This window comes from Helobdella robusta, assembly GCF_000326865.2.
Source record: "Helobdella robusta unplaced genomic scaffold HELROscaffold_100, whole genome shotgun sequence".
Classification (NCBI taxonomy): domain Eukaryota; kingdom Metazoa; phylum Annelida; class Clitellata; order Rhynchobdellida; family Glossiphoniidae; genus Helobdella; species Helobdella robusta.
The window spans coordinates 11,378-30,240 of NW_008703572.1; the positions used below are offsets into that span (position 1 = coordinate 11,378).

Sequence of the window (18,863 nt, forward strand, 5' to 3'; positions counted from 1 at the left end):
GGTGTTGGGGTCCATCGGGCCAAGAACCTCGATGCATATTGGCAAGAATTCCATCGAGGGGAGGGCGTTCCCATATTTTTTCATTTTCTCGTCCGCTGCCCTGGCCGCGGCCAAACCGCATTCTTTACTTGTCAGGTTTACGTATCGTTCGGCGAGGGTGCCAGGGACCGTAACATCTGCGTGTCTGTGTGCTTGAAAATAATCAGCTGAATGCCGACATGTGCAATTAACGACAAATAAAGTGTTAATCCATTTGTTACTTGATGTTTGACGGTTCAGTGTCACTCATCATGTTTTGATTTTAACATACATACATATATACATATATACATACATACATACATACATACACACACACACCTTTCTCTATTTTACTTCAAAAATATAATTCTTTCTGTTTTTTTGGATGGAGCGTTAAAATACCTTCTGTGCGAAGCGTTTAACATAGATTAAAGCTGAACCCGGATATGATTATTACTTCCTTATAGTTCTGATCAATTATGCGTTCATACATACACACATACATACATACATACATACATACATACATACATACATACATACATACATACATACATACATACATACATACATACATACATACATACATACATGCATGTATGTATGTATGTATCATACATACATGCATGTATGTTTAATTTAAATATCATACTTTTGGGTGATTTCAACATTCACCTTGAGAAACAGGAAGATCGTCATACTGTAAATTTATTGGAAATATTAGAAATGTTTCAATTAAAAAATTTGATCGACGAACCGACTCATGAACATGGAGGTATTCTTGATCTGATTATTTTTTCTCAAGATTTTCAGATTTCAGATATTAAGATTTTTCCCAGTGGGACTTTTTCAGACCATAGTTTAATTCAGGTTAATATACCATTAACTCATAAGCGTCCTAAAATAGTCAAGAAACAAGTTAGATCCTGGAAATACCTAAATGAAAGCAATCTCATTATATATATACAGACTTCTCCATTATCAAGGTCTTGCCAAAGCAATAATATTAATATTGAGTTTGATATGATGAGTTCTGAACTCAAGAAATTGGCTGATGCAGTTGCTCCACTTCGTTTTGCAGAAGTCAGATGTGATGTTAATGCTACATGGTATGATGGTGATTGTAAATCTTTCAAAAGACTTTGTCGAAAGAAAGAAAGGAATTACAGAAAATATCAGACAGAGAAATGTAAAAATGAGTGGATAGCAGCTCTGAAAAATAAATCTAGGCTTTTTTCACAAAAAAAAAACAGTTATTGGAAAAGACTTGTTGCAGACAATAGTGGATCTCCTAAAAACTATGGAATGTTATTAATAAAGTCCTTTGTAATCAGGTCACTGGTCAGTCATTGAGTGAAATTGTTGGTTTAGAATCGTCTCAATTCTTAAAGTGTTTTAATGATAAAGTAAATAAAATTAAACAGTCTACCAATGTGAGTAATTGTCCGACTATTTGTCAAGCTCAGTACAATGGGAATTGTTCTTTTCCTGACTTTATGCTTTTAACAGAATCTGACGTTAAAATTGTACTCAGTTTGCCATCAAAAACATGAATGATAGATGTCTTTCCGACCCATATTTTAAAGAAATATATTGATTTATTCATCGTTTTTCTTACCAGCATCTTAAATCTGAGTCTGAGCAGTGGTACATTTCCTAATGGTTGTAAGCATGCTATGGTTTATCCAGTTTTAAAGAAAGTGAATATGGATCGAAATGATTTGTCTAGTTATAGACCGATTTCCAACATCTGTTTCATTTCCAAGATATTTGAACGAGTGGTTGCCAAACAGCTCTTGAATCATTTGAATGTAAACAACCTGCTGCCAGTTCACCAATCTGGATATCGCCGCTATCATCCAACAGAAACTGCACTGCTTTATGTGTTTTCTGAGTTGTTTGCTGCTTTGGACAAACAACATGTGGCTCTAGTCGCGTTTTTAGATATGAGTGCGGCATTTGATTGTGTAGACCATCAGATTCTCTTGGAAAAATTGGTTCATGATTATGGTATTTCCGGTACTGTTATCAAATGGTTCAGATCATATCTGTTTGACAGAAAGCAACAAGTAGTTTTCAATAATGTGTTATCTAATGAAACTGTTTTAACATCAGGAGTGCCACAAGGTTCAGTGCTTGGGCCTATTCTTTTTATCATGTATACCGCTGAAGTTTTTAAAGTAATTGGTAATTTCGGTTTTAAATATCATGCCTATGCTGATGATATTCAGATTATAGTTAGTAATAAGCCAGAATTACTGCAATCTGAAATCAACAAACTTGTAACCTGCCTAAATAACATTGAAAATTGGATGTCAAACAATGGTCTTAGATTAAATCAGCTGAAGTCAAAATTTGTTCCAATAGGTACATGGCAGCAGCTGATGAAACTTAATATCGATTCAGTGAAAATAGGAGATGTTAAAATAGAATTTAGTGACAAAGCAACTAATCTGGGTTTCATTCTTGATTCTAGATTATCAATGCTGATCATATAAAGATGATAACAAATTCATGCTCTGGACAGATTCGAGAACTCTATAAACTCCGTAAGTCATTGGATAAATCTGCTATTCATACCTTGGTGCATGCATTGGTTCATTCACGATTGGACTATTGCAATGGTCTGTTTTACGGTTTGCCAGATAGGTCTATTTCTGCAATTCAATCTATTCAGAATAGAGCAGCTAAATTGATTGTTGGAGGTCTCAAATTTAACCATATTACGCCAATTCTTAAGGGTCTTCATTGGCTAACTATAAAGAAAAGAATTAAATATAAAATATGTATTTTAATGTATAAAACTGTGCATGGCTTGTTACCAAGTTATTTGATAGATAAAATAAAAGAAAAGTCTATAATGATGAGTGGTATGAACCTTAGATCAGATGATGGCATTTTGCTGGTTGTACCTGATGTCAATCTGCAGATAGCATCAAGAGATTTTGCAATATCTGGACCAATGGTTTGGAACAGCTTACCGAGATCTTTTAGAACTAAAGATTTGAAACTTCATGATTTTAAAAAGAAACTTAAAACTTACTTATTTTCGCTTTGATTTTGTTGTTAAGTGAATAATTATTTGTTTGTTACTACCGCTATTGAATGTACTTTTTTTCTTTTTTGACTTTGTTTGATTATAGATAGCGCTTTTGAGAACTTTTTGATTTTAATTAGCGCTTATAAATGTTTCATTAATAATAATAATAATACATGCATGCATGCATTACATGCATGCATGCATACATACATACATGCATGCATGCATGCATGCATGCATGCATGCATACATACATACATACATACATACATACATACATACATACATACATACATACATACATACATACATACATACATACATACATACATACATACATACATACATACATACGTTAAAAACAGGGAAAAAATGGAACGCAGATAAAGAAATAAAAGTCGCGGAGGAGGCATTAAAGGTTAAGGAAATTGTGGGAGCCGTTCAAAGTAGAGGACATGGAGTGGGCTGGTTTTTAAATACGTGGTGGTCAAAGGCATCAACTAAACTGAAGGGACAGATGATTATAAACGAAAGAAGGAAAGAATACGACATGGAACGAGTGGTGACAGCCGTACAACAAAATCAACAAGGCAGGTGGACAACGTGGGAGGGTGTGCTACAGAGAAGTTTAACGTGGAATGATATGTGGAACATGGCTCCATTAAGAGTGGCGTTCATTATAAGAGCCATGTATGATCAGTTACTATCAGGAGCAAATTTTGCTAGATGGAAGGTGACAGGAGAAGCTATGTGTAGCTTATGTGGAGAAATGGAAACAGTGGCCCACGTAATGGCGTCTTGCAAGTACGCATTCAGTCATGGACGTTATACGTGGAGGCACAATAAAGTATTGAAAACACTAGTGGAACTCATTTCCAATGTTTGTGACGAGGTGAATTCAAGGCCACTGGGCAAACTAAAAAAAATCCATTTTCTAAGAGAGGGTGAGCTGGTTCAAACAAAAAATGAAGTATGCAACGGAAGAAGTATTTTTTATAACGGCAGAGATTGGAAGGTCACGGCAGATATGGATGGCATGAAAAATTACCCAGCGTTCATAAAGGATACAGGAGCGAGACCCGACGTGGTGGTGCAGTCGGTGTCGGCAGACACTGTTGTTCTGGTCAAATTGACTGTACCGTATGTGGCTAATATAACAGCAAGCCACGCTAAAAAAACAGCCAAGTATGAAGAGCATGTTGGTGAAATAACACAACGTGGGTTAAGGTGTTTGTTGTACGCAGTTGAGGTTGGTGCAAGAGGTGTTGGTTGTTCAATGTACAGCTTTTTGAAGGATTTGGGCTTGGCAGGTAAAAGACGATCGAGTTGTATGAAGAACATAGGACATACAGCCGAGCAAGCGTCTTACTGGATAAATTTTTACAGTATAAAAGGAGGAGATTCAACGCGATACAAATTGTTTGTTCAGCAAGAGACATCCAACTGATCACTGGATGTGGCCTGTTTCTCGAGAGTGTCAGGAAGTTAAAAGGCCGAAACACTCGTTGACAGAAATTCTTCCTCTGAAGACTCTCGCTGAACGCTCGTTACGTTTAGCGTGATGGCAGCACATTTTCTCGGTGGTTTTGTAATTTGGGTGGATTCTTGTTTTTTGCTTCTGAACAAGTGAGTTCTCTTCTTTTTTACTATGACTATTTTTTTCTATATCTTTCTATATCTTTTTTTTTAACTTGTAAATATTATTGTGTCTTATTCTAGAGACTTTCTCTTAAGCCTTCTAACACTCCTTTGTCTCCGACGAGAGTAGTTCAGCGGCGAATTTTTTACTTTAATCTTAGGTCTAATAATAACAATAAAAACAATAAATCTAACTCTAACAAAAAAAATAAATATAGTTAGTAACCATAATTATATTAATAATAATAATGCTAATAGCAAGTATAATAAGAATAACTTTATTGAATCCCACTCTAATGTAATTAATACTAATGATAAGAATAATAATTCTAATTCTATTAGTTTAAATAATATAACTATATTTAAAAGTACCAATATCCAACCTACCTCTACATTTTCACTGTTTAATATTAACATAAGATCAATTAATAAAAAATCGCTCTATATCCATCAAATAATCTCTTCCTCCTTACCTGATTTTTTTACTCTTACTGAAACTTGGCACGAGGACCCTAACTCTCCCTCTCTTATTCTTGCTACTCCTGATGGTTACAGCTTCCTTGAACTCTCCTTGACCTCCAAAAAATCTTCTATCATCTACTCATTCTTCTTATGGGGGTATCTGTCTATTCTATAAATCTCTATTTACTGCTTCCATTAATACTTCCTTTAATTTATCTTCTTTTGAATGTCTTGCTGTATCTCTTAAGTCTTCTTCTCTATCTTTTTATATTGCTGTAATCTATCGCCCTCCTTCTTCTTCTCTCTATTTATTTTTAGATGAATTCTACTCACTCGCTGAATCCCTCTACTCTTTTTCTATTCCTTTCTACATCTCTGGTGATTTCAACTTGCACTTCAATAATTTATCATGTTCTTACACTCGTAGATTTAATGATATTTTGTCTCTTTTTAACTTAACTCAATATTGTTCCTTTCCTACACATACTTCTGGTAACACTATTGATTTTATTATAGCTTCATCTTTTTCTAAGCCTATTAATATCTCTGCTAGCTCTGTTCCTTATTCTGATCACCTTCTTATTGAATCTGTTTTTTCATTAGATTTTCTTCCTTCAAATTCATCTATGTCTATTTCTAAAAGATGCTGGTCTTCTCTTAATAAAGATAATTTTCTTCAATCTCTTACTGAAACTATTTTTGATACTACCTTATTTTCTGATGTTGATGATTTTGTCTATGCTTTTAATATCTACATTACTTCTATTCTTGATAAGCTTATTCCTTTTAAATCTTTTACTTATAGGCTCTATTCTCGTAAGGCTCCTTGGTTTGATTATGCTTGTGTAGTAGCCAAGAAAAGTGTTAGAAGACTGGAGAAAGCCTATAGGTTAAATCCATCTAACTCTCTTTATTCTATTTATGAATCTGAATTGATTAATTATAAATATCTACTATTCTCTAAACACTCTACTTTTCTTAGAAATTGTATAACATCTGCTTCAACATCTAAAAATAGGTGGTCTGTTCTATCTAAACTTCTACATAAAAAATCCTCTCACTCATCTTTTTCTGCTCAACAGTTTCATGACTTTTTTGTAAATAAAATTACTTCTTTAAGAACATCTAATTCTAATTTTACTTCTCATAACTTTACTAAACTTACTACTGAATCTTTTTTCTGTATTTACTCCAATAAATCTTTTAGAACTAACTAAAATTATTAATTCTATGTCGTCTACAACCTGTTCTCTAGATCTACTTCCTTCTAATTTACTTAAAGAATTTTCTTCAATATTTTATCCAATCATTCTCAAATTAGTTAATTTATCTCTTCCCACCTCTAAATTTCCTACTTCTTATAAGAATTCTATTGTTATTCTTATTCTTAAAAACTCATCCTTAGATCCTACCTCTTTATCTAATTATAGACCTGTAACTAATATTACTTTCATCTCTAAAATAATAGAAAAAGTAGTTTTTAATCAACTGTCATCCTATCTAGACTTTAACACCTTGCTACCTGTATCTCAATCTGGTTTCAGACCTGCTCACAGAACTGAAACTTCTTTACTTAAAATACACAATGATATCCTTCTCTCTAGTGACAATAGTAATCTTATTCTTCTTCTTGCTCTTGACTTTTCCTCGGCTTTTGATACTGTTGACCATACTATTCTCTTGAGACTGCTGCATCTTTCTTTTAATATTACTGATTCTTGTTTATCTTGGTTTTCTTCTTATCTCTGTAATCGTTTTTCTCCCGTTGTTCTTAATAATTCTACTTCTAACTCCTCTACTCTTACTTTCGGGGTACCTCAGGGTTCTATCCTTGGCCCTCTTCTATTTATACTCTATACTTCTGAACTACCTCGTATTATTAATAACTTTTCTTTCTCTAGTCAACTATATGCTGATGATTCTTACATTTATACTTATTTTCCTCTATCTAATCTCAATAGTGTTCTTCATAATTTATCTCTATGTCTTTCTTCAATTATCGCTTGGTCTGACTCTATGTGTCTTAAACTTAATCCTTCTAAGTTTGAATTAATTTGTTTTAATAAATCTAAACACTCTATTACTATTTTTCCTATTATCTTACCTGATTCTAAAACTCTTGATGTCTCTCATAAGTTTCGTAGTCTAGGTTTTACCTTTGATTCTACTATGTCTCTCTCTTCTCAGATTAATAGTGTTGCTAGAAGCTCTTACTTTCATCTACTTAGAATAAAAAAACTTTTGCCTTCTCTTGATGATCCAACTCTTCTCCTTCTTGTTACTTCGTTAGTCTTATCTAGGATTGATTATTGTAACTCGCTCTACTATGGTAGACTCTTCCTGACTCTATACTCTATCCTTTAAGTAAAGCTTTTAACTCTGCTGCTCGTTTAGTTGCTCGTGCCCCTTTCTTTTCTCATATATCTCCATATCTTGTTCACTGGCTACCTATAAAATATAGAATAATTTTTAAAATTTGCACGTTCATGTATAAGTCTCAATCTAAATTATTTCCTAAGTATTTATCAGATATATTAATTGAACCTAAACGCCCCGGTTTACGATCGTCTTCTTCTTCTCGCTTTTTCTTAACTCGTGTTAAACACTCTTTTGCCAAATCTGCTTTTGCTTTTTCTGGTCCTTTTCTCTGGAACTCTCTACCTACTTTTCTGACTACTTCTCCATCACTTGCGAAGTTCAGAGCGGATCTCAAGACCCATCTGTTTTCAAAATTTACTGTTGAACATCGCGGAAATGGCGCTTTATAAGGTAATTGATTGATTGATTGATTGATTGATTGATGATTGATTGATTGATTGATTGATTGATTGATTGATTGATTGATTGATTGATTGAGTTTCTACATACACACACACACACACACACACACAAACACACACACACACACATACATACATACACCTCTGTGGACACCAGGCTTGACGACGAGTCTGCGAGATTTGCCATTGGCTTCAGACTTGGCCTGGTCATTAAAAATAAATAAACGTGCCGATGTGGCGCTGGGGCGGACGAGTTTGGGCACCACGGTTTGGTTTGTCGCCTGGGTGGGGGCCGTCAACTACGTCACTCAGCATTAAACGACTACATTTGTCGGCTCTTTTCCAAGGCTTCAATCCCGGTTCTCAAGGAACCATCCGGCATTTCTGCGCATGATGGTAGGCGCCCGGACGGATGCGCACTAATACCTTGGAGAGCCGGTAGATGTTTGGCGTGTGATGTTACGGTCCCTGGCACCCTTGCCGAACGATATGTAAACCTGACAAGTAAAGAATGCGGTTTGGCCGCGGCCAGGGCAGCGGACGAGAAAATGAAAAAATATGGGAATGCCCTTCCCTCGATGGAATTCTTGCCAATATGTATCGAGGTTCTTGGCCCGATAGACCCCAACACCCTTATATTTCTTAAGGCAATATGTAAAATGATCAGCGTCAGATCAGGCGACAGCAGGGAACTGTTTTTCGCAACTAACCACATTTCGTGCTTGTTGCAGCGGTTCCTGCGTGTCTGTGTGCTTGAAAATATCCAGCTGAATGCCGACATGTGCAATTAACGACAAATCAAAGTGTTAATCCATTTGTTAATTGATGTTTGACGGTTTAGAGTCACTCATGTTTTGGTTTTAACATACATACACACATACACACATACATAAATACATACATAAATACATACATAAATACATACATACATACATACATACATACATACATACATACATACATACATACATACATACATGCATGCATGCATGCATGTGTATTGGTCTCCGCACAGGTTGGCAGATTTAGATTTTATGTTATAAATTCGAATAAATTCGTATTTAAAATTATTTATCCACATTTATTTTAATTTTAATTAAATTTAATTAAATGTTCGTATTTAATCTTAAGTTATATATCCGGTTTTAATTTTAAGTTATATAGTTATATTTATGTAATATAATTTAAGCGGCACACAGGTGCTTGGTTTTAAAGTTGTCTTTCTACAATTTTTTATGTTATAAGCCTTATGTACAGTTTACAATAATAATAATTACAATAATTTTATGTTATAAGCCTTATGTACAGTTTACAATAATAATAACAGTTTGCGTTGCTGGTTTCTTAATGTTGAGTCAAGGACATGTACCAAGCACGACTTCCCTCACTCTGTGCCATGTGTGTTATAAACATTTTAAAGTGAGGCAGGATGGTACTCTCGTTAGACATGGCGGAAAAGTGAAAGGCTCAGAATATCCGGATCTTTGAAGCACCCACCTTCGAGCAGAAAAGGAAGGTCGCTCAATGTCGTCAACGCCAACATCTCAAAGACGAGTGAAGACTCAAGGGTCCTTGATACCGCTGTCGATATGAAGAGTAAATCGTCACTGGCTGAAAATTTTTTTGAAAAATCATCGGGCTGTCGGTTAGTTGACCATGTGCCCAAGCAATCACGTGGTAAGTTTGGCCGGATGTTGAAGGATATTTTGAAAAACATCTGTGATAACCCATCAAATGCCATTCTCTGGTTCAGGTTGCTATTCATTCCCCGCTTGATTCTCCGAAAGGATCTTCGAGGAGGAGGAAAAAAAAACATCAGCGCAAAAATTAATAGCAGATTAGATGCTTTTGGAGAGGGCTCATTGGAAGAGTTGATGAAATCTGTCGAACCAATTGTAAAGGGGCAAGATAAAAGGGTTCGTAAACCAAAGCTTAGTGCTTTAGTCAAATGCAAAATAGAACAGGGAAACGTGAGAAATGCTATGAGGATTTTAGCATCGACGGATACGATGGCTCCGGATTCGACAGACACTATCAACTCCCTAAAGGACAAACAACCTCCCGCTCCGTTGGACAGAAAACTAAGTCCCAACAAAGAATCGACAAGCGTTACAGTTAATCCCCAACAAATTATGCTGTGCTTGAGGCAGTTTCCAAAAGGAACCTCAGGAGGTAGAGATGGCCTAACCCCACAGCATTTAAGAGATTTAACGCATGATAAAATAGAAACAGCAGAACTTATCAGTGCCATGACCGGTTTTATCAATCTGCTGTTGAGTGGCGTTTGTCCACCCGAGGTAGTTCCATACTTGTTTGGCGGGAGATTGGTGGCCTTGTCAAAGAAGGATGGTGGTGTCAGACCTATTGCCATTGGATGTGTATGGAGACGCTGGGCTGCAAAATGTGCGCTATTGGTCATCAAGGACAGGGTGGGTCCAATTCTCCAGCCTCAGCAGGTCGGTGTCGGGATTAGCGGTGGAGCAGAAGGAGCGATACACGCTGTCAGGCGATTCGTCAATAATATGAAGGAAGATGAAGGCTTTCTAAAACTTGATTTTTCAAATGCTTTCAATTCGATTCGTCGTGACCATATGCTTCAATGCGTCAAATCTCGGCTCCCAGAAATTTTCAATTTTTGCTGGTTGGCGTACACTCCTGTCACTTGGTAACAGCATAATTTTTTCATCAGAAGGTGTGCAACAAGGGGATCCTTTGGGACCGTTGCTCTTTTCGCTGTCGATCGACCCACTGGTAAAGGCATTTCGATCTAAATTTGTTGTCGCATACTTGGACGATATTGCGTTGGGGGGATGTGTAAAGGACCTAATGGATGATGTGGAATTGATCAACAGTAATGGTCGTGAATATGGTCTCAAGTTGAATTTAAAAAAATGCGAAATCATTACAAATTCAACAGCTTTATCTCTCGCCCAATCAAATATTAAAAGAATTGAGATGAATGACCTAGAATTTTTGGGTTCGATAGTTTGTAGAGGAAAACGCCATGATAATTTTTGGGCTAAAAAGCTGGAGGATTTTAAACATATTATGTCAATGATGACGGAGATTGGCAAGCATGACGCCCTTGTCCTGTTGACGCAGGCAGCATTCATTCCAAGGCTGTCATACTTTTTACGTACATCTCCTGGCCCGTCTCAACAAAAGTCTGATGAATTCAACAACGAACTACGCATGGGTTTTCAGAAAATATTTAATGTGTTTTTTGATGATAAAGGTTGGAAGCAGGCTATATTGCCGGTAAATATGGGTGGACTGGGTTTGGGTGTCGTGGCCGAGTTGGCACCGTCAGCATTTTTGTCATCGGCCGCGGCAGCCCTCCAGGATAAAATCTTACCAATGGATGTAGCATACCAGGATGATTTGAGACTTGAAACATTTTGGCGTTGGTGCACGGTTTACGGAGATATAATGGACATAAATGTGTGTTCGCAGAAGAAATGGAATGAACCATCTTTGAATGTTTCAAAATAGAAACTGGAGGAATTAAATGACTCTCCCTCAGATAAGGCCAGGTTGATGGCCGTCAGAACTGAATTGGGGTCTGCTTGGCTAAGGGCCATTCCCAGTACAGCTTGTGGTACAAGGCTCGACAATGGTTCTATTAGAGTGAGTTTATGCTTGAGACTTGGGTTGCCGGTGGTGTCAGGTTACAGATGCTTGTGTGGGGCGGATGTTTCTCAGTTGGGTCACCATGGTTTATCGTGTAGGCTTGGTTCAGGAAGACAAGCAAGAAACTCTGCCATGAATGATTATATATGCAAATTATTCCAGAAAGCAGATATACCCGCCGTTAAGGAACCAGCAGGCCTACTATCTGAAAGCAACTTCAGGCCAGATGGTTACACCCTGGTACCGTGGTCCCAAGGCTGTTGTTTATCATGGGATGTGACGTTCCCTCACACGTTAGCCGAAAGGTACATCAATTACACGGCTATGGAGCAAGGTTCCGCCGCGGTGAAGGCTGCTGATTTCAAAAATACTAAGTATAAAGATTTAAACGACAATACGAGAGTTTTTGTTCCGATCTGTGTGGAGACATTTGGCCCAGTGGATAAACAGACACAATTATTTTTTGATAACATTGCTACTAAAATAGTTGAAAAATCTGGTGATCCCAATGATAAAATTTATATAAAGCAAAATATATCGTTGTTGTTACAAAAGTTTAATTCATTTTGTATTTTAGAGAACATTGCTAAGTGCCCTTCTGTGCGAGACCCTGTACACTAATATTATCTGTTGAGCAGGGGCGAAATGATAGTTTTTATGGCTATTGTTTTTAACCAAGGGCTCGCACATACATACATACACACATACACATACACACACACACACACACACACACACACACACACACACACATACATACATAGGATAGGATGAATGATAAAAATGGCGTCTAAAGGTAATTTGTCGGTGAATGAAGTTTTATATTTTTTGATAAATAACTTAAATTTACTTCAAAATGACGTGTTTATTTCAAATGTTGTTGATTTTCACACTTCTGACGATATTACTACTGCATTTAAAACTTTAAAAAATGACTTAGAATTTGTTAAAAATGAAGTTTGCAAACATAGAAAAAAATTCTGCGAAGAGCAATAAAAAAGAGGACAAAATGCTTGATATTGTTACAATTATCTTGCAATTGAACAAAAACAATTTATTGGAATCTCTACCAACCTACGTAAGTGCTAATTTTTCTAAAATTCCCAGTATGGATAATATATTAAATGTAAATTTCAATATAATTAAATTGGAAATTAAAGAAAATTGTACAAGCAAGAGTTGTACATAGCGAAACTATTAGAAAATATGAATATAAACTATGTAAACTATCTTGCCAGCAAACCGACCAGCGCACCTGAATATCATACGCTGGAAATTGTCCCACCAACTAAGCAAACTAAACAAAAGCATTTTATTGACAACAGAGTTAACAACAACAACAATTTCAGCAGCAACAACAGCGGCGACAATAACGGCAGCAACAACAGTACTCTATGGGCAGATGTTGTGAGAACTCCAACTGAAAATATCGACCAACCATTCACAGTTGTTGAGTCAAAAAAACGACCAAGATTAAACATCACTCCAGAGATGGTTGAACGAAGTAACGTCAATAATGGAAGCATCATAAAATCTGCTACAGAGAATATGATGGAAAAACCAGTTAGAAAAATAATTGGTAACAAGAAAAATGACGAATTATGCAAAATTAAAGCTAATAAAATGCTCATAAAAAAATCATTTTTTTCAATGAGCAATGTTCAAAAGTGCCACAGAAACGATGTTATGGAATATTTAAAATCCATTGATATAAATGTCATTTCATGTTTTCCAGTACTGAAACGCACAGATTCTCCCGCCAATGAAAGTCCAAACAACGACGATTGCGAGTCTACGATGTTCAGGGTATGCGTTGAAAGTAGCGATGCTGCTAAGATGAAAAATCCGGACGTTATTTTGCAACATATCATCGTCAAAGAATGGAGGTTCAACGCCAAAAATACCGATGACAAAAACAACAACAAACATGAAGAATGATGTTTCTAATAACCTTTATCTCAATATGAAAAATGATGAACAATGGCCAATTTATATTCATCTGATAGATGGCACCTGACAATAATGAAGTTAAACCTGGTCGGCTTGATGATGTTGATCCTGATAGTAATTTGTTGAATGATTTAAATAATGTGTGTTCTTTTTTACCTCCGGATAAGGTTTATGCATTTATTAATCCGAATTCTTTTTCTGTTTTTCACATTAACATTCGAAGTATGTTTAACAAAATGATTGAGTTGAATGTTTTGCTTGATTATTGTGGTGGTAATTTTGATTTGGTAGCTGTAAGTGAAACTTGGTTATGTGATCAGACCGCTAATTTAATTAATTTGCCTAATTTTAATTTTGTATCTAAAAATCGCATAGGTAACCTAGGTGGTGGTGTTGGTTTATTTATTAAAAGTCATTTAAATTATGTTGTTCGGGATGATTTATTATCTTATTCTCCTACTTTTGAGTTATTAATAGTTGAAGTGTTTTCAAATATTAGCTGTAATTATTTGTTTATTGTTATGTATCGTCCTCCTTCTACTGATGTTAATTTATTTTTGAATGATTTAAAATCTTTACTCATAAATATTAATCCTGGTTTATTTAAATATATTTACATTATCGGTGACTTCAACATTAACTTATTTTGTGACGATTATAAACATATATCCACTGTATTCATCAATTCTTTAAGCTTCTTTGGTTTTAATTCTTTGATTACGACTGCAACACGTGTTACTACTACTAATTCATCTTTGTTAGACAACATTTTCACTAACAACATTTCTTTTCATAAATCTGGTGTTATTTTTTCCTCAATGTCAGACCACTTTCCTATATTTACTTCTTTTCATTCTCCTGTTATTAATATACCCAACTTATACATTCCTTCCTTTAATTATAATTTTTATAACATTGATAAACTAAATTTACATCTTAAGTATTATGATTGGAGTTTAGTTTTGAATTGCTCTCAGACCGATGAAGCTTTTGAATTATTTATTGGCATCATAAAAAATGCTGTAATTAAATGCTGTAGTATCTCTCGGAAAAAAACTCTTAAAAAAAAGCCTTGGATCACAAAGGGTTTAATTACTTCATCGGTAACAAAAAATAAATTATATAAAATTTACCTAAGTTCAGGCTCGCCGTCGGATAGATTGGTATACACCAAATATAAAAACATTTTTCTAAAGTTATGTAAATTATCCGAATTTTCTTATTTTAACAACCAATTCACTAAATGCAAATCAAACAGTAGACTAACCTGGAAACTTCTTAAATCATGTTTAGGGTTAAAGCATTCGTCACCTCTTAATATTATTGTCAATGATCAAATTATCAATGATGATTTTTTATTATGTAATCATTTTAATAATCATTTTTCATCTTTAAACAATCAAAATGTTTCAAATTCATCTGATCCTAAATGTAACTTTAAAAAAATTTTTTCTCCTAGTATCTCAAATTTTTTCGTTTTGTTTGAATGTCTGCCATTTGAAATTATTGATGTTGTAAAAAATTTTGATAACACATATAGTTGTGGTAATGATTTTATTTCAAACTTTTTATTAAAAAATATTTTTCAAAGTGTCTTATTTCCGTTGTTTCATTTAGTTATTTTATCTTTTAAAACTGGTCACTTCCCTAATTGTCTGAAAATTTCAAAAGTGCTGCCTTTATTTAAATCTGGTGACCGTCATTCTATTAATAATTATCGCCCTATTTCTGTTCTTTCTAGTTTGTCAAAATTAATTGAAAAAATTATTTTAAATCGCCTTAATAAATTTTTAAATTATCATAATATTATTTGTTTAAATCAATATGGTTTTCGTGAAAAGTTGTCAACTGAGTTTGCTGATTCAGACGTTATTAATTTTGTTACTCATGCACTCGAATTTAAAAAATACTCTATTGGGGTTTTAATAGATCTTTGCAAGGCTTTTGACTCTTTAGATCACAGTATTTTATTGTACAAGTTATATTCATTTGGTATTCGTGGTTTAGCTTATAATTGGTTCTCTTCATATTTAAATGATCGCTCTCAATTTGTTTCTATTGGTAGTTCCATGTCTTCGTTGTCTTCTATTAAATCGGGTGTTCCTCAAGGTTCTATTTTGGGCCCTTTACTTTTTAATATTTATATTAATGATTTTGTTTACTCTTCCAACATTTTAAAATTTATTTTATTTGCTGATGACACCACTCTTCTCTATTCTCACTCGGATTTTAATGTACTTGTTTTGGTAATTAACTACGAACTAAATTTTGTTTACGATTGGGTTGTTTCAAATAATCTACGTATCAATTTAAGTAAAACATGTTTTATATTATTTGGTCCTAAAATTAGAACAGATATTGTTTATCCAGTTATATATTTAAATAATATTACTACTGAAAGGGTTGAGTCATTTAAATTTTTGGGAGTTATTTTGTCTTCTAACTTATCTTGGTTGAATCATATCAAACATATCTCTTGTAAACTGTCTAAAAACTTGGGTCTTATTTATCGATTGAGATTTAAATTTCCTAGATTTATTTTAACAACTTTATATAACTCTCTTATTCTTCCTTATTTGACTTATTGTGTTTCTGTTTGGGGTGGTACATCTAAATCAAACCTTCATATTTTAACTCTAGCTCAAATTTTTTTTCTTCGCATTCTGTTTAAATTAAAGAGATTTGACCATGTAAGTTCATACTATAAAACAGCAAATATCCTTACCATAAACCAACTACATATTATTTATCTATTACTATCTTTTTTTAAAATATATAAATTAAATTATTGTCAATCTCTTAAAGACCAGATTAATTTATTTATAAATACTAGGCAAAATTGTTTACGTTCTAATTCTGAATTTTACTTTTTGAAACCTAGAACAAATTTTTTTCTCAACTCCGTCTTATATATCTCTATGCGTCTTTGGAATTCATTACCGATGACTACTAAAAATTCTTCTTCCCTTGCTCTATTTAGAAAATCTATCTATTTGCTCATTCAGTCTAATTATTTCAACCATGTCCTCTGTTAATGCGATTGTTTTCCGTTATGTACTTTATATTTATTTAATTTTAAGAAAGTTTATTAATACTTAAATAATTTAATTAATCTTATTTTTTCTTATTTACAGAACTATCATTATTTCATTGTGAAATATGAACATTTCTTTTCAATTTATAATTTTTGGTGCAAATTTTATGGTGGCCCAACAAGTCATATCTTCGGGTCTCCTAGCTTTTTGCTGAATAAACTCATTATTGAATTGAATACATACATACATACATACATACATGCATACATACATACATACATACATACATAAATGTGTATGTAGAAGAGGTTTCACATTTTCAAGGGGATTGAAAGTGCATCAAACTAAGATTGGATGTCTGTCAAGTACGTCGCAACGCTCGAATCTTGTGTTCAAAAAGACGGCGAAATCTACTTACCAGGATGAAATCCACAGTGTAAGTGGATTCCACGCGTCGGATTCGGTAGAATGTCCAGTCAGAAAACGCATTAAATTTCCTCCAGCCTCAGAGAGAGTAGTATGGTCTAAATTGGACGCTGAAATCATCAGGACCTTTATGGCGAGCAGTTCATCTGATGTCCGTTTGTTCATAGATTTTTTGTATGAAAAATGTGCAAATCTGTTTGGTTTCGTGAAACATTGGTCAAACCTATTGAAATGATGTCAAGAAGGCAGAGGGAAATTAATCAGCTAAAAAGCGAGCAAAAACGCCTGAAGGAATTATGGAAAATGTCAAATGGAGAAGAACGTGATGGTCTAGCTCAGTTGAGAAATGACATCAGAGTAAAACTGAGCCAGCTGCGTCAAGTGGAAAGAGTGCGGTCAAAGAAATACCGACAAAGGAAATCTAGACAAGATTTCTTGCCAACCCATACCGCTTTGGGAAACGGTTGTTTGAACAAGAGGTGTTGTTGGTTGTTCAGTGTACAGCTTTTTGAAGGATGTGGGTTTGGCGGGTAAAAGACGATCGAATTGTTTGAAGAACCTGGGACTCACAGACGAACAAGTGTCTTACTGGATATGCTTGTGTACGAAGAAAAAGGAATGCGAGTTTAAATAATTAACAGACGAGCTTGTTTGCGCGTAAAGCTTCCGATTTTTCAACAATCCCAGATTCAGCTCATCGTATTACTTGTTACTTGGCTAGTCGATATAACTCACATTATGATATGTTGATATGTGAACTTTCTGGCACGCCTGCAGATTTTTACAGTATAAAAGAAGCCAAAATCCTTCAAAAAGCTGTACATTGAACAACCAACACCTCTTGCACTAACCTCAACTGCGTAAAACACCTTCTATTATGGGTTTTCGCGCAGGCTGGTCAATTTTCATAGCTTGTCAATTTTTTTTTATTTTGATGTTCAATATTAGTATTTTATTTTAAATTTTATTAATTTAATTATTTTAACTCCAAACTAAACTGCATATATTTCTTTTATTTATTTATTATTATTGCTTACGGTTTTTATTATTTTTCTACGGTTTTAAATATTTTGGTTTTCGTTCTATCATTTTAAACCAGTTTTATTTTGATATTTAATACTCATATTTTATTTTAAATTTTATTAACTAAATTATTTTATCTCCTAACTAAACTGCATGTATTTCCTTTTTTATATTTATTATTATTTTTTACAGTTTTTATAATTTTTTTCGGTTTTCAATATTTTGGTTTTATTTCTATCATTTTAAACGGGTTTAGATAAATATTAGTTTAATATTAGCCTAGTTTTATCCGTGTTCTTCTATTTTACAGTAATATCATACTTAATTTTATCATAAAATTTTTAACATTTCAATTTTTATTGTATGGGTCCAAGCTAAATTCTTAATATAATTTTTTATATTTTTTTATAATAATTTCAATTAACATTAATTATATATATTGACAATTAACATTAATTACAACTTTGACGCATCGAAGTTCCGATTCCAGACATCACTGTAGAGGAGCTTACAGAAGCTCTGAAAGCTATGAAGGATGGAAAGGCAGCAGGGCCCTCTGGACTCACAAATAACATAATCAAAGCATCTGGTACTGCAGGTATCCAAACGTTACAATAACTTTGCCGTGAAGTGTGGAGAAATTGCTCAATGCCGACTGAATAGAACTATAGCATGACAGTTCTGCTATACAAAGGCAAAGGTGATCCATTGAACTGTTCATCATATCGGGGTACACGTCTTTTAGAACACTCCCTGGAAATTGTCGAAAAAATCAATGAGAAAAGATTAACGTCGTGCATCACAATCGGAATTTATAAATTGGTTACCTAGCGGAGAAATCAACAATTGATGCAATTC

The 18,863-nt window shown here is 34.2% G+C and overlaps 1 protein-coding gene across 1 annotated transcript in view; it reads right to left on the reverse strand.

Annotated features, from left to right (window-relative positions):
* Nucleotides 1–121, reverse strand: part of HELRODRAFT_183138 (hypothetical protein) — a gene marked incomplete at both ends in the record, with an annotated part of 1,466 nt that extends 1,345 nt beyond the window's left edge. Inside the window, one exon of the mRNA XM_009012179.1 lies at nucleotides 28–121. Coding sequence (XP_009010427.1) covers nucleotides 28–121 — 94 coding nt within the window. The remainder of the gene's footprint in view (nucleotides 1–27) is intronic.
* Nucleotides 122–18,863: the final 18,742 nt, after the last annotated feature.